The sequence below is a fragment of the Podarcis bocagei genome (genome assembly GCF_964188305.1).
Source record: "Podarcis bocagei genome assembly, chromosome: Z".
Lineage (NCBI taxonomy): Eukaryota > Metazoa > Chordata > Lepidosauria > Squamata > Lacertidae > Podarcis > Podarcis bocagei.
In genome coordinates, this window is record NC_138140.1 from 976907 (window position 1) to 993625 (window position 16719).

Below are 16719 nucleotides of genomic sequence, written 5' to 3' on the forward strand. Positions count from 1 at the left end.
GTTTGATATATGTGAATTGGCTAGCTTTGATGCTGTGCTTACCTGTTGGCCTTGGGATTCTGGGCTCTAGGGCCGGAGTGGGGAGAAGCTTTGGACAGCCGCCACTCAGGTGTAATAAGGGGTTCTGGGCAAAATGATGTATATTGGTTTGTGCATAAAGGCTGTATGAATGGTTGCTTGGGTGTGGACACACGTCTGTAAGGGCAGCGAGGCCCTCTGCACATGGTGGTGTAAGCTTACACCTTTCTTTATAAAGCAATAGAACTGGCCATTTTGGTCTTTTTGAAACCCTCCTTTGGTATCCCTGCACCAAACCACTCACTCCTGCCATTCTTGGGAGCCTGCAGTTCAGAACAATTAAGGACTGACACAGCAGGGAGCAGTTCACTGTTTAAGCCCATTAAAGAGGGGACATTGCCACTGCTTCAGGCAAAGCATGAGAGCCTCAGTTAGCCCCACCTCTTATAAGATAGAGTGCAGTAAAAACTCTCAAGGATTTGACAAGTTCAGTGCAGCAAGACATTTGATGTTGGAAACACAGGAGATACCAGATCAGTGTGAGCTCCAAGACCACCAAAACCCGGCCTGGAGTACAGAGGAGAAATATACCAAGCTAAGCTCGCTGGCTCCTCCGGACAGCTGGAATATACTAAAGTAATAGAGGAACAAGGGCTTTTTCCTCCAGCTGCCTGCTACTGGGCTTTTGCCTTTGACAGCGGCTGGGAACCAATTATCAATATCCTAGTCTCAGTACAAAGTTGTGTCATTTAAGGAGCATCTCTTCTGGTTGGGAATTGGGTCAACAAAGAGGGAGGCTCATTCCTTGTGAAGAGCAGCCTTTTAAAAAAAAAGCCACACTGTTTAACATGCCTACCTCCATTTCTCCCTCCTGTGCCCACACCAGCATTTCAAGTGAGATAAAATACTCAGTCGAGGTCTGCTTCACCTGAGCCCTTGACCCAGGTCTGCTCTGACTGTGCAGCGGTGCAGAAGCCGGATTTGGGGTGTGTGTGTGTGTGTGTGTGTGTGTGTGTGCTCATTAGCTAGCACCTCTTTTAATGAACTGCACAGGGAGACACACGTCAGGACAGCAGAATACTAAGAGGAGGCAAGGCTGGGTGCTGGCTTTTGAAATCCTTGTCTGGCTAGGTTCTTAACTGCACACTTCAGGAAAGGGAAGCATATACGGTAATCAGTGACTATTTTGCTGTCTCCTTCCAAAATGCATTCAATCATTTAATCATGCTCTAATCATCGCCCTCCATGTGTTGCTGGACGTCAACTCCCATCAGGTTCAGTAAGCATATTCAACAGGCAGGTATGATGGGTGTGCAGCAATATCTAGGGGGTCACAGGTCCCCCCTCCCAACCTGATGGTTTCTAAAATTAAGAAAGTCAACTGCTACAGAAGAAATGAATTATCAGAAGCCTCTCCAGGAGGAAACACCCAAGGTCTCTTCTGAATCTGGATACCCAGCATGACTAATACTGAACATTCCCAATGGCTCCAAAATACTGAGCATTAACTGTGTATGATTATTGTGCTGATCTTACAGTCATCCTCTTATTCATATCCACAAAAATTCTTAACCGGCTGAGAATGATCTGCTTAACACCACCCACAGGCAGCGAAGAAGACCCTTGATTCTTGGCCTCCTTGATGGAGGTTTACAGCTCTATCCATAAAACCTACTTCTCACTTTCCTGCCCCCTCCTATGATTTCAAGTCCTACTAGGTACATTTTTCTGTACTGAAATTAAAGCAGCCTTGGCCCAGCAGGACTCTCACACTCATGGGAGTGCTTGATTTTGAAGGAGAGGATGGGGATGGGCCCACTAAACACCAGATTTTGTTATCCAGAAGACGCACATTCTGTAACCCTTTCCTGCGGTTTCCTTAGTGAAGTAACTCTGCACACGCTCAAAGGCACTGAGCCCTGAGTGAACCTGTGCACAACAGTGGGAGTGAGAAAATGTGTGTGAGGAAACACACACACCTACCCAAACCTTGGGGCGTCCAGAGCACTCTGGGGGCAAAGGCAGAGCCTCTGGCATTCATGAAATCAGAACACAAGTCTTGGGTCACCACAGAGTCCTTTTGCGGCAGATCATGAGGAGACTTGGAAAGTTGCTGCTTTGCATTCTGCAGTTGTGCAATCCGTTGTTCAATATAAAATTGTCATTCCAAATAATGCCTGAAAACGACATTCAATCAAAGCAGAATGACAGTGTTTATGTTACGGGTGAGTGCGCCATATTCCTAATTTGATTTCTGCACATTAAACTGTACTATTACGGGAAGTAGGTCTGTGGAACAGCCTGTTTGTCACCCTGGCCTGCTAAGGCTACCCTGGGCATTTGCCTATCGCGGTGGTGGTGGTGCTGTCAGCAAAGAAATGAACAGGCAGGTCTCTGAGCTTCAAAAGAAGGAGAAGGGAAAATGTATTATTTTTTAAATAAATGCCAAGATAAAAGACTGACAAGCCCAATTGTCTTCCTGGCCTGTCCAGCATTAAGTGGGGATCTCTTGTAATGAGCATCTTCCAGGAAAGTGCACAAGACTTCCGATTTAATCAGCCAGGACTCAGCAACGCATCACATCAGCCAATTTGACAAGAGGAGGCTAATCAGAGGCTATTAGCCAGAAAGTTTCCATGGCAGAGAAGACAAGAATCCTGGGGGTGGAAGAACAGCCTCTGGAACAAGAAGGCTTGGGGTGAAGACCTGGGAGCCAGTTGTCAGATTTCATGTATGGGCTCTTTTGAGGGACAGGTGGCGACTCTGGGCTGGGCTGCTGAAAGCACCTTCTATGGGTTATGTCATGTATGCAGGGCTGGTGTGCAATCAGAACTTTACCATCAATCCTCCCAGGCTGAGAGAGGAAACTTCACAGGAACATAAGAAGCCACCGCTGCTGCATGCTCCGGGCATGGTTGGACATAGGCTGTGGCCATACACCAGGTTAGGCTATTGGCCCATCTAGCACAGCATCATCTACACTGATTGGCAGTGGCTGTCCACGGCTTCAGACACAGAACGATCCCAGACCAACCTGGAAAGGCTGCCATGGAGCCTTTTCTGCATGCAGAGCTGATGGGGCGGCACCTGCCCTGAAGGAGCAGGTTCACAGTTTTGGGGAGCTTCTGGATCCACCTTTGTCCCTGGGGGCTCAGGTAGCCTCAGAGGCTAGAAGTGCCTTTTACCAAGTGCAACTGGTATGAAGCCACGGCCATTCCTGGACTGGGAAAGTCTGGCTACAATAGTTAATGCACTGGTTACTTCAAGACTGGATTACCGCAATGCGCTCTATGTGGAGCTTCCCTTGTGCTTCATGAGGAAGTTGCAGTCAGCAAAGAATGCTGCACTGGCCGCCAACTCGTTACCAGGTGTTGCTCTTAGCATAGAAAGACCTTAACAAATTGGGGCCAGTTTACCTTTCAGATTGCACTCAACCACATATGGTGAACTCAACCACTTTGATCTGTGGAACTGTTGCTGATACAGGTGCCATATAAGACGTGATCCACATTTGTGAGACACAGTATTTTAGTGTGGCATCTATAAAATAGTGATTTTCTTGAGTCAAAATGAGAGTACCCCTAGATTTTTTTTTAGAAAAAAAACACTGGTTTGAAGTCAGTTTGCTCTTGGTCCCTCCTGCCCTTGGCCAGAGCCTAGCCTGTAGGAACCCGGCAAGGAGACTGTGAGCTGCTGGAAGAATTGTGCAACATACAACTGTATGCCTACAAGCTATGGATCTGCACTATACTGTCAGTAAAGGAACTGACTCTACCTGGAACTGTCTGGTGTTTTTCTGTTCCACTGGCACACTCCACATGCCACAACATAAATAAGTAAAGATTTACAGTCCATTTGGCTACACGAAAGATTGCCATACACACAGCTAATTTAGTTCTTAGATAATTAGCACATGCATTTTCAATTGCTTCCATAGCTATTCATAAGCTATTGTGAAGGCCCAATTTGGGCAAAAAGGGTTGTTCATAGATTTAATAAATAAAATGTCTAAGGCTGGAGAGCCATATTTATGCTTTATGTACTTTAATGGGCAATACAAATGATAGGCAGCCATGTGGGTAACCAGACAAGAGACTTGGGTTCAATACACACGTCTCCGCCATGGACTCGCTGGGGCCAGTAAGATGGTCTCAGGCTTCCTGTTGCAAGATGGGAACAGTATGGCTGACCTACTTCACAGTTTGCACAAAAAGGGGAGCTACTACTTATACTATGCAACTTCATTTTCAAACACCTATCCACATAGTCAGACACTAAATGCTGACACAGAGGTCTAGACATGAAACATGCATGAAGAGATGTAGCTCCAAATGACTTCTATAAAAAGAACATCAATTTGATGTTTGCTTCCTTTGGACAGATACACTCAAAATTTAGAAGTACATTTTCCTACCACAACATTAGCTCCAAATATATAAGCAGGCTGAGGAGCAGGAGATGAGTGTTCATTTTCCCACGCTGTAAAAAATATTACTATACTATATACTATTACTATATATCCTGCCCAGGATAGTTTAATTCAAGGCAATTTAGATCACAAAAATGCGGATTTAGAATTCTAAAACCCTGTTTATTAATTAGACAAAAACTTCCTGATTAGAAATGCATGCTAATTTGTTGCAAAACTATAGAAACTTTTTTTTAAAAAAAATAGACTACTGACTGTGAGCCAATTGCAGAGATCAGATAGTTACTAGACATAAAAACGGAGTGAAAGATCATGCAGGGAATCAGTGGATGCCGCAAGTCCTCAGCCTGTAATAATATCAAGCCAAAATGGCTTTTTCTTTCTCAAGGAAAACAGTTGTAAGAAAATCATAAATTCAATTTTAATTCAATTCAATTATATATTTGCATTAAATTCTGTTTTAAAACCATGCTTTAAAAACATATATAACTAAAACATTAATGAAATAATAATTATAATTATTATTTAAATCAACTGTTATCTACCCTCACCATGCAAAAAAATGTAGTTTCTCCCTAGGAATCACCACCCTAAGGCAGCCCTAAATTCTGACCTTCCCCAGTTTCAAGCCAAGATACAAGAGGGCCTTGAAGGGGCAAAGCTGCTTAAGGCAGCAGTGAGTTCCAGAGATGCTCTGCTCCTGTCAAGACAAACCCTGCAAGTTTTGAGGCATGTTCATGGCGTATGAAAAAGGCAAAGAATGCTCCCTTCAGAAGATGCCTAACTGCTGCAAAGCTCCAGCCATTCAAAATAACTATTTTTTAGGAATACTGAGTTTTAGAGTATCACTTGCATCTTGGTCCAGTTATGATATAACTCCAAAGCTAGAGAGCGACATTCAGAGTCATTTAAGCCTGAACATTCTTCTCCAGGCACATAAGACACATGGCCTGCTTCTTATGAGGAGCGCTGCTGCTTCAGCAACACTCAGTTTACTTCAGGTATAAATTGAAAAAATAGGGGACACAGAAAGGGCTGAACTCCTCAATGCCTTCTTTGCCTCAGTCTTCTCCGATAAAGAAAACAATGCCCGACCTGAAGAATTTGGAGCAAATGATTCAGCAAAGGAAACACAGCCCAGAATAACTAAGGAGACAGTACAAGAATATTTGGCTAGTTTAGATGTATTCAAGTCTCCAGGGCCAGATGAACTGCATCCAAGAGTATTAAAAGAACTGGCAGATGTGATCTCAGAACCACTGGCAGTCATCTTCGAGAAATCCTGGAGAACAGGCGAAGTCCCGGCAGACTGGAGGAGGGCCAATGTTGTCCCTATTTTCAAAAAGGGGAAAAGAGAGGACCCAAATAATTACCGCCCAGTCAGTCTGACATCAATAGCAGGGAAGATTCTGGAGCAGATCATTAAGCAAACAGTCTGTGAGCACCTAGAAAGGAATGCTGTGATCACCAATAGTCAGCATGGATTTCTGAAAAATAAGTCATGTCAGACTAACCTGATCTCATTTTTTGACAGAATTACAAGCCTGGTAGATGAAGGGAACTCAGTGGATATAGCCTACCTTGATTTCAGTAAGGCATTTGACAAGGTGCCCCATGATATTCTTGTAAAGAAGCTGGTAAAATGCGGTCTTGACTCTGCTACCACTCAGTGGATTTGTAACTGGCTGACTGACCGAACCCAAAGGGTGCTCATCAATGGTTCCTCTTCATCCTGGAGAAGAGTGACTAGTGGGGTGCCACAGGGTTCTGTCTTGGGCCCGGTCTTATTTAACATCTTTATCAACGACTTGGATGATGGACTCAAGGGCATCCTGATCAAATTTGCAGATGACACCAAACTGGGAGGGGTGGCTAACACCCCAGAGGACAGGATCACACTTCAAAACGACCTTGACAGATTAGAGAACTGGGCAAAAACAAACAAAATGAATTTTAACAGGGAGAAATGTAAAGTATTGCACTTGGGCAAAAAAAATGAGAGGCACAAATACAAGATGGGTGACACCTGGCTTGAGAGCAGTACATGTGAAAAGGATCTAGGAGTCTTGGTTGACCACAAACTTGACATGAGCCAACAGTGTGACGCGGCAGCTAAAAAAGCCAATGCAATTCTGGGCTGCATCAATAGGAGTATAGCATCTAGATCAAGGGAAGTAATAGTGCCACTGTATTCTGCTCTGGTCAGACCACACCTGGAGTACTGTGTCCAGTTCTGGGCACCACAATTCAAGAAGGACACTGACAAACTGGAACATGTCCAGAGGAGGGCAACCAAAATGGTCAAAGGCCTGGAAACGATGCCTTATGAGGAACGGCTAAGGGAGCTGGGCATGTTTAGCCTGGAGAAGAGGAGGTTAAGGGGTGATATGATAGCCATGTTCAAATATATAAAAGGATGTCACATAGAGGAGGGAGAAAGGTTGTTTTCTGCTGCTCCAGAGAAGCGGACACGGAGCAATGGATCCAAACTACAAGAAAGAAGATTCCACCTAAACATTAGGAAGAACTTCCTGACAGTAAGAGCTGTTCGACAGTGGAATTTGCTGCCAAGGAGTGTGGTGGAGTCTCCTACTTTGGAGGTCTTTAAGCAGAGGCTTGACAACCACATGTCAGGAGTGCTCTGATGGTGTTTCCTGCTTGGCAGGGGGTTGGACTCGATGGCCCTTGTGGTCTCTTCCAACTCTATGATTCTATGATTCTATGATTCTAAGTTTCTTGAGGAGTATGCTGTAAAAAGAAAATCTTCCATTTTTTCACCTCCCTACTGTAAATCATCCGGTACTTTTAAAATTGTCTACAAAATAAGACTGTGTCAAAATATTTTAGTAAATTAATATTTTACAATTCATCTATTCTGGTAAACTCTTAATATTTATTTTTTTCTTTAAAAAGACATTACCTCTTAACTCCTGTGACGTGGCTGACTTGTACAGAACAAGCATAGTGAATTCTCTCTCAAGACTATTCAAAAGGTATTTTGCTGATTAGAAGTCAGGAGCTCAGCTCAGTGGCTCAGGACCCACCATGCAAGCAGGAAATCCCAGGTACAATTACCAGCACCTTCAGGTCAGGCTGAAAAGGACTCCTGCCTGCAGCCCAGGAGAACGGTTGCCAGTTAGCAATGACAAGACTGCGCTAGATGGAACAATCCCCTGACCTGGCATAAGACCGCTTCCTGTGTTCCTAAATACAGGACGAAAAAGCCTTGGTTCCTCCTGCCCTCAGCCCAAACGCTAATGGCACAAGGGAGGCTTCACTACACAGAACCGCCACTCACACATGTGGGCTCCAGCACCGACAAAGAGGCCCCTTCAGTCTTCCTGTTCTAGCTAGGGCCCCGTTTACAGGACAAAGCTGGTCTGGCATGAGGAGCAACACCCTGATGTTCTCTTTGGACAGAAATAGAAACAAAGCCTAAGGGGCATAAGTCTGGATCAGATCAATGTGTGTGTGCCCAATCCAGGGTCTTGCTTCCAGCACTGACTAGCCAGGTGCTTCTAGGAAGTCCACAAGCAGTCTGTGATGATGCCGTCCAGCCCTGCCCACGGGTTAATAATACTGTACAGATTCCATCTGCTGCCCATCAGCTATCAATAGTTGTGTATTACTTCCAGTATCAGACAGTCTGAATACCAGCTGCTGGGGAACACGAATGGGCGGGTGCTATGACCATCAGATCCTGCTTGCAGGCTTCCCATGGACATCTGGTTGACTGCCAGGAGAGCAAAATGCTGGACTAGGGAGGCCCTTAGTCTATGCTGTGTTACCAAGACTCTCTACCACAACATCATTTCCCCAATCCCACATCTCTGCTGTTTTCTACACCACCAATACAAAAGTTGTCCTCTAAGAGAGTAAATACACAAGACCAAACCCTGTAAGGTGTCTGTGGCATGAGAGCAGTTTCTGCCATTTGGGAAACAAGGCCATACATCAGGCTTCCTCAAAACAAAGAAAGAATGCCATTATTGAAAAAAGACTATTTAAAAAATGCAGCTGTGGGCTGTGCCTCATATAGTAATTTCATAAAAGTGACAACTCACTGTATATTTCAACACTGGGTTGCAATGCTAACATAGTTACTTGTAAGCTATTCTAACAGCATCCCATGAAAATCCAGGTGCCCACCTGTGCAAGTCTGAATGTATAGTAATTAAATGTTCCTGGTACAGAATAAACACAGGCTGTCAGAAGAGTAGGCAACCAAATGGATGAAATCCTTAGTTTGGAAAGCTTCTATAGCTGGTCACTGTATTACATGGTCCCCATATCCCACAATTATTTCCCGGAAGAACTTGCAAGTCAAGTATCTCCCAGCAAACCGTTAAGTGTATTCACTGAACTACAGCTGAACTGGGCAATCCTGACATATGAAGGAGAACGTCTCACCTTCCAACAGCAAAAGGCAGGTGGTCAAAGGGGGAGCATCTGCAGAACACTGCCTAGACTTTGCTAAGGATTTTCTAACTGCTTGCAATGAGCCAATGTCACAATTTTCCCAGTGAGACCGAGATGTTCCCTTCCCATGTTTGAATAAGGTTTGGGGTTTACTAGCATTAAGGACTCAACATGTGGAATGATGTGCACCTAAGTTTATTCTGCCAGCCTGCTGTCAGGTATTTATTTAAGTGGGCCTCACCCCTGTCTTGCTTTATGAATGCAGACTTGTGGTGAAGAAATAGGAGCCTCGAAATCCAGCCGTGTAATTTGTCGTGCAGAGCCGAGACATTCGCTTGTATCTGGCGAGGAGCGTATGGGCAAATCTTTCATTTTTCTTTCATTACCCCGGCATGCACTGTCACTTAATTTTTATGTATGCAATCCTTCCTGACAAATATGATCTGCTGCTGGGTAATTCGTTTGACGTTCATTCTGTTCCTTGCTCTAATTATGGCTTCCATTTCTGACATGGAGGCGTCTGTGCTGCCAGAGCCAGGAGTACACCTGTCAGACAAGTTGTGGTACTGCCTAATGCCCTTTTATGCCAGTCTGATGTTAGCAAATACAAAGGGAGGAAAAATAGGTGAATCTATTTGCATAAGCCCTGCACTCAATTCATGGGTCAGCAGCCTTAGATATTAGAGTTTAGGACGGTTGCCAGGGCAACACTGAACTAGGGGGGGGGGGGAATTCCAGTATCGCAAGCAGAGTCGCTGTGCATATGCATTTCCTAATGTCTATCAAAATGTAGATTTCCAGATTAAACTAAACCCAAGGTTGTGCTACTGTGGAGAAAATAAAAATAGTAAAGTGAAGGAAGATGAGTTGAACTTCAAGGGGTTGTTTTGATTTTCAAATGAAACATTTCTCTGGCTGCAAAACAGACTTGCGCTTCGGTGCAAGACCAAACTCAGGATCCTTTGGCATTCCAGCAGTCTAATTTTGCTGCTTGGAGACTGTTTCTCAAGAAGGGCAGCCTAGCCATTGCCAAGGAGGAAGAGAGAGGCTTCAGCAAGTGCTCTGTTAAAAGCACTGACACTGGTCTCCTGCCTTCCTCATGACTGCCTGGTCCAAATCTTAATTTCATTATTCTAAGTGTAGCAAATGAGATAAAAGGATCCTATTTTTTACCACATCTAATGCAATTTTAAGTTGTTCTGAAAGGGAGAAATTCATTGGTGTGGCCCAGCCTGACCACACATATACCACTAAGACAGCATCCTTGCCATTTTCTATTGAATTCACAAGAGCACCCAGGCATACTTTCCATAGCAACCAAAGACCATACTTCTTCTCCCACAGCGCTGCAATGGCATGCAACCTTGCAATCTCAGAAACACATGTTCAATACAAGCAAGTTAGATAACGCAAATCAGTAAGGCCAAATGGACAGCTTGTGAATTAGATGTCAGGAACCAAAAGGGAAAGTGGACATCAATTGCACCTGTAAAAAACCTTCAATACAAAACAGCTAGATGTTGATAATAAATGCTACATTTATCATAAATAAATGTAAATATTTTTTAAAAAATTATTTCTAATTGTATTATTTCATCACAGATGTGCTTGCTAGCCTCAGCTCCTTTGAGAGAAGGGATAGAATGTTTACTAACTAACTAATACAAAGTGTCAAGGAGTTTACATTTGCTGGTGTCAAATAAGGTCACACTGGAAGTCTGATCAATGCTGAAGGATATACAAAGTCCACATCATTCTACAAGTTTGGAGTGGATAAAAATAATGAAGAAACAAGAAAAATGGAATAAAAAAAGTCATAGAAGTTTCATCCTTCCTTGGTTTCATATTGTTACCTCAATATGTTCCTTCACACAGTGGTACCTCGGTTTACAAATTCTTAAACTGAAACCCTTCTTAAAACTGAGGCGCGCTTTCCCTAATGAGGCCTCCCGCCGCCGGTGCCCTTCCACCATTCGGATTCTGTTCTTAGACCCAGGTAAAGTTTGCAAACTAAGGCACTACTTCCGCTTTTGCGAAGTTTGTAAACCAATTATTTCTTAAACCAAGGTACCACTGTATTGTCATCTCAAGTCATACTGCACCTCAGGTGAGTTTGCACTGGGAGCAAGTGACACAAGGATGAGACCATTCGGAGAGAATTTTCCCACAGGATACGTGGAAGCAGGTAACTGAAAACAGCAAATCCTTGATAGCCAATAAATTAAGTCTTCTAAAGTTATACAGTATGAACCAAATAGGTATCCGTGGCTTTATGAATAATGCACAAAAAACTTTGTATGAAGCAGTCCAATTCTGACTTGCTTCCCCTCGCCACTGTCTGAAAGAAGATTCACAGCCTGTTTTTCCTTATAGTCTATAAGCAGGCCTAGCGCATGCAGAAGACTTGCTCAGACTCCTTTAACCATCTTGATCTTAAACTGTAGAAGAATGTCATGTAAACAAAGGAAGAGCCATCAGAGGCCACAGAAAGTTGTTAGGATCTGACCTACTGCTTGGCCACAGTAAATAGTCCTTTCCATGGTGTGTCTGAAAGTGGCTGCTATATTACTTGCATCACACCAGATAGTCAGAGGTCCGCCTGTGATTTCAGAATTCCCTTGTGAAGAACAATAGCAATTACACCAGCAACCATTCCACAATTCAGGAATAAGAAGATATTTTTTTGTTTTTGAGCCTTCGTAGCAAATTATTCATTTACCTTCTAAATGGTGTTTCAGATCTCCAACAAAACAAAAAGCAAGGCACTCAAAGAAGAAGGTAATAAATATTGGCTGACAGGGGTAATGTTGCAGAATAGCATATTGCACATCTTAGCTGATGATCATAAAACATATAATTTAATCACTAATAGGTAAAAAAACAGCAACTACCATGTGACCAAGAAATCTCTGACTGAGTCAGGTGAATTGGGTAACTGTCACTCAGGCACAATTTCATGAAGGATGTTACCTAAGGAATGTGCGGCAGTAGTTTTAGAGCTAAAGAAGCGGCCCAGTCCAAGATCTCCAAGTTTCACAACTCCAGTGGCTGTTATGAACACATTGGCTGGCTTTATGTCTGGAAGACAGAAGAGAGAAAGTAAGTCAAAACAAGAGGGCTTTTTTGGGCTCCATCACAGCCCACAATCTCCTCCCCAAGGATGAATGACTAGGTATGCATGTACAGAACTTTGAAAACTGTATTTCCTAAGCCACAGTATTGATGCTTTCCCAGTTTATTTTACACACCAGGAGAAAGGAAATTTGTGGGGAAGATAAACATATTTTCCCACAACAAATGAAAATTGAGTCTGGCTTAAAACACTGCAAAAGCATAAAGCGCCATTATGCTCTTGAAGGGTAGTTTTATTTTTTAAGGATTTTGAACATTTGGAGGAAAATAGCAATAAAAATAAGAATGCACCTGGACAAAATACTAAAATTAGCAACAATATTTTCTCTTTCCAGGTTACAACTGCTTGCATTCAGATTGGAATGAGTTCCTAGGAAGACCACTGCAGCCTCATAATTATAGAAATATTAGTATGGTATTTGGTGAGGGTGTCGTCATAGCCAGGACGGACTGATGGGACTCCCTAGTGCTGCTTTCTCATCTGTAAAATAGAGAAAGAAACAACAGCCTCGTGGGCCTGCAGTGGGATGAAAGGAAAATCCTCATGAACTCGGTGATGAAGCAAAAGAATTTGGAAGAGCAGGACAAGAGCGGTGTTTGCTACACTGCAAGGAAAACCAATCTGAGGACAGCATCAGGACAAGCAACTGTTGTTACACATTTGTGTTTTCCCGAAGCATCTCTCTTTCAGAACACTGGCTATGCATTCAAAAAGGGGAAAGAGCTTGGCTTAGCATTCCCTGCGCCCCCTGGTCCCGGCATTGTGCTTCCGATGCTGTTCTAAATAGATGCTGTGACACTTCTACCGAATTTCCGTTGTGGCAACTGGAGGCACCTCGTCTCCATAACCCTGCTGATCAGCTCAGACTGAACGCTTTGCAATCAGGCACAAGGAGAAATCCATCTTGCGAGCTCCACTGTCTCTAGGCATGCAATGGCTGAACATCAGCATAATTGTTTTTGAATGTAGGCGCTTACTAATTGGAACATTATACTATTATTCAGCGAAAAGAGAGTGAATTAATGTTACCTCTGTGCATCACCCTGCGGGAGTGCATGTGTTCAACTGCACTGCACAACTGCACAAAATATTTCCAAACCGTCCTTTCTGGGATTAGCCGCTTCTGCTTTTTAAAATACTGTGAAGGGAAAACAAACAAAAAGATGAACAAGACAGCACTGAATCTCAATCTCTCTCTCTCTCTCTCTCTCTCTCTCTCTCTCTCTCTCTCTCTCTCCCTCCCTCAGTCATGGCTAATGTGTTCATCAGCTGCCACCTTACTGTTGTCCTCAAGACCATCAGGCAAAGTAGTTCAGCCTCTGCTTCCCATTTAACTCCTTGCCTATGTATAGAAACTTCAATGCAATTCACTAATTAACAGCATTATGAAAAATATGCTTAAATAGGTTTGACATTTTTGAATGGACACCAATTATAATCAGCATTAATCTCGTTAATTACCTTGCAGAACATATTTAATGCCTCAAAACAACAAATGTCTGGAGTGCTTTGCCTTAAGAAACAAAAGGATTTGTTAGGGGTGTGTTGTTGTTTTTTATTTTTATTTTTAAACCCAGCATCTTGAAGATGTTCATCAGAAGAATCATTATAAAAGAATTCTCCCTTTAGTAAACAAGCTACTGAATGCTCCTCTTATATCAGATATGGCAGCACGTTTGCAGCAGTTTGCACATGGATAAAACGCCCCAGAAAGTTGGGATGCCAAACGACAGACAAGATGCCAGATTACATTAGTTGCTATTCCTGTACTGCAAGGGGGTCAGGCTAGATGACCCTTGGGATCCCTTCTAACTCTAGAATTTTGTGATTCCATACTTGTAGCATACTACTGATCGAAACAAATGGACTGCAGTAACTAAGGCTGTGAGTGTTCATAAAATGATGCCTTACAATGCTGTGGCTGAGGACTGCAATACCTCTCCCCATATGATCCTACCCAGATCCTGTGGTCATCATCTGAGGCCCTTCTTCATGTCCCCCTCAACAAGGGGTCCAGAGGATGGCAACACGAGGAAAGACCTTTTCTGCGGCGGCTTCCCATTTGCAGAATGCTCTCCCCAAGGAGGCTTGCCTGGCATCTTCTCTGCTTACCGTATTTTTCGCTCAATAAGACACACTTTTCTTATAATGGAAGGGGCTCCGTTTCTCCTGCCGCTTCACTGAAGGGGCGCTGTGCAGAGAGCGAGAGAATATTTTTTTTCTTGTTCTCCTCCTCTAAAACTAGGTGCGTCTTATGGTCGGGTGCGTCTTATAGCGCGGAAAATACAGTATTTTTAGGCACCAGGCTAAACATTCCTCTTATAAAAGGTTAAAAGGTAAAGGATCCCTGGACAGTAAAGTCCAGTCAAAGGCAACTATGGGATTGCGGCACTCACTTATACCTCCCAGGCCTTTGGCTAATACACAATCTGTAGCCTTTAAAACTTGTTTTTGTTTGTTACTATGCTATGCATTTTTGTGTCTTTATATTGTAAACTGACCGGTGATCCTCGGATGAAGGTGGTATAGAAATTAAACAGACAGACAGACAGACAGATATCAACATGGTATTTCAAGAAATCCCAAATTCTGCACTCTGAGTTTTGTATTTATATACTGCCTAATTTATACAGCATTCTCTCTTGAATGTTTGTTTTCCTATGGAATTGGAACTCTGAACATGATCAGAGTGGCAGAAGGTACGAAGGCAAGACTCTGAACCTACTCCCCCTTCCACCCACTGAACTCCAAAGACTTCCACCACTGCCAAATATTTCCTTAATACATGTATAACAGAAATCAACTTTAAAAATCAGACTTTCAAGGTACTACACCAGGACCAATTAACAAATTCCAACCTTGCACAGTGTAAGCATCCTCAGAATTAATTATCAACTTCTGCCACTGTTTCAGCAGAAAGCAAAATACTGTATTTTCTGAGCAGAAAAATAAACACGATAGACCAGAAACTCATGCAGGGGTTACATTCTGGAGGTCAGTGCAAAAGGCAAAAAACATAAAGTCAGGAAACCCCCCCCCCCCGGAACTGTGGCCCCCACGTGACGAATCGTACCCTACCAAGCTCTGGGAAAGTCATGTGAGGCCACTGGAAGGCTGTGGGTGACACAAGATCTCCTGGGGCCTTTATGAGATCTTGTGAGATCTTAGATGGCCCCTTCCATCTGTTTCCCCCATTCTCCATTTATTTATTTATTTCCCCACCACTCGCGCAAAGCAGCAATTGCGAAAGTAAACTACGTGTAAGCTGTGGGTCTACTGTACAGCCTTTGTTTGCAAGAATCACACACCTTTAAGCCAAGTGGTACATGTCCTTGCTGGAATGAAGCTTAAATGGTCATCCAGTCCAACTAAACCAATGCAATTGAAGACTTTGGTTGCACCTAGTGATACATCTTTTAGACCATGTTTCCGTTGTGCTCTCCTTCTCTGGACAGATCTGGAACTGCATCTGTTTGGAGTAGTACTGTAGGCCCCACCCACACACCCACCTCCACTTGACACCTATGTTAGTTTTAGGCCACAACACAATCTTTACCATTTTCTCTCTGAGGATTACAATGAAAAGGGGAGGAATTTATAAACATTCTACGATGCACACTCTCACCAGAGAGCCTTAACCACTCTTACGGCTTCTATGCCACACTGCAGCCACACCTGAGGCTCAGCTGTCTTGAACACAGACTATTCCACACTGGAGCATTAAAGAGTATGTGAATGAGAAAGTCCTGTGACTCCTTGCAGGCATTTCAGACTGAAGTTCTGTGAGATGCAACTTCCGGTTTGATCACATCCCGAAGCAGGTCATGCGTTTGAGCTCTCTGGAGATGAGCACGATCGCTCAAGAGGGTGTCTTGGGCCCACAAAGAAAGCAGCAGCAGCAGCCAGAAAAGTGGACCCTTGATTCCGTTCGCGGAAGCAAAAGGGAAAAGGTCTCCTCCCCCCCAGTGAGAAGCCTCAAAACCTGAGTGACAATAGCAGTAAAACTTTCCAGAAAATAAGGAACTAAATTATTCTGATTAGCATCAAGGCAATGAAGCTATTACTACTATAAACTTAAGAAATAACTGCGAGATGACAATTAAATAGCAATATTAGGAATGTCATCAATATTTTGGAATACCTGGAGGATATAAGTGATAAACCAGCAGTACTCATGTTAGTAGACGCTGAAAAGGCATTTGACAACATCTCCTGGGATTTTATGAAGACACAAATTAAACACATGGGCCTAGGAGAGACCTTTGGCAGAGGAATAGAGGCAATCCACAAAGGATTTATGAATCACATGATTAGGAAATCGCTTTACACAGTGTGGGCCAAATATAAGGAGCTACTAGAACCAAAGACACCATGGTGGCTGTCCCTGACAGAGGCGTTCTCAGTTAAGAAAAAAACCATGAGAAGAAATTGGGCCACTTACAAAGACTTATTGGGAGAAAAAGAAAACACATTAAGATTAAAGAAATTTGAAGAAATTAGGACACATTTGACTGATTGGCTGCAGCATTTCCAACTAAATGAAACATTTCAAAAGGACAGACAAAAAGGCTTCTCCACAGAAATTTCAAGGCTGGAGAAAGACTTAATAAACACACACACAAAAAGACCCCGCTCTCCAATATGTATAGACTCCTTCTTGACTGGGAGGTCAAGAAGGAAGAAGTTAAATCTGTTATGGTGCAGTGGGCTAGGGACTTTG

The 16719-nt window shown here is 43.3% G+C and overlaps 1 protein-coding gene across 3 annotated transcripts in view; it reads right to left on the reverse strand.

The window, feature by feature from the left end:
* The window catches only part of NEK6 (NIMA related kinase 6), a 96188-nt gene that overhangs the window by 14055 nt on the left and 65414 nt on the right, over window positions 1-16719 (reverse strand). For all 3 annotated transcript variants that reach the window (XM_081179833.1, XM_081179832.1, XM_081179834.1), the window contains 2 exons: window positions 13029-13137; window positions 11837-11944 (listed from right to left, as the gene is read on the reverse strand). In XM_081179833.1, coding sequence (XP_081035959.1) covers window positions 11837-11944; window positions 13029-13137 — 217 coding nt within the window. The remainder of the gene's footprint in view (window positions 1-11836; window positions 11945-13028; window positions 13138-16719) is intronic.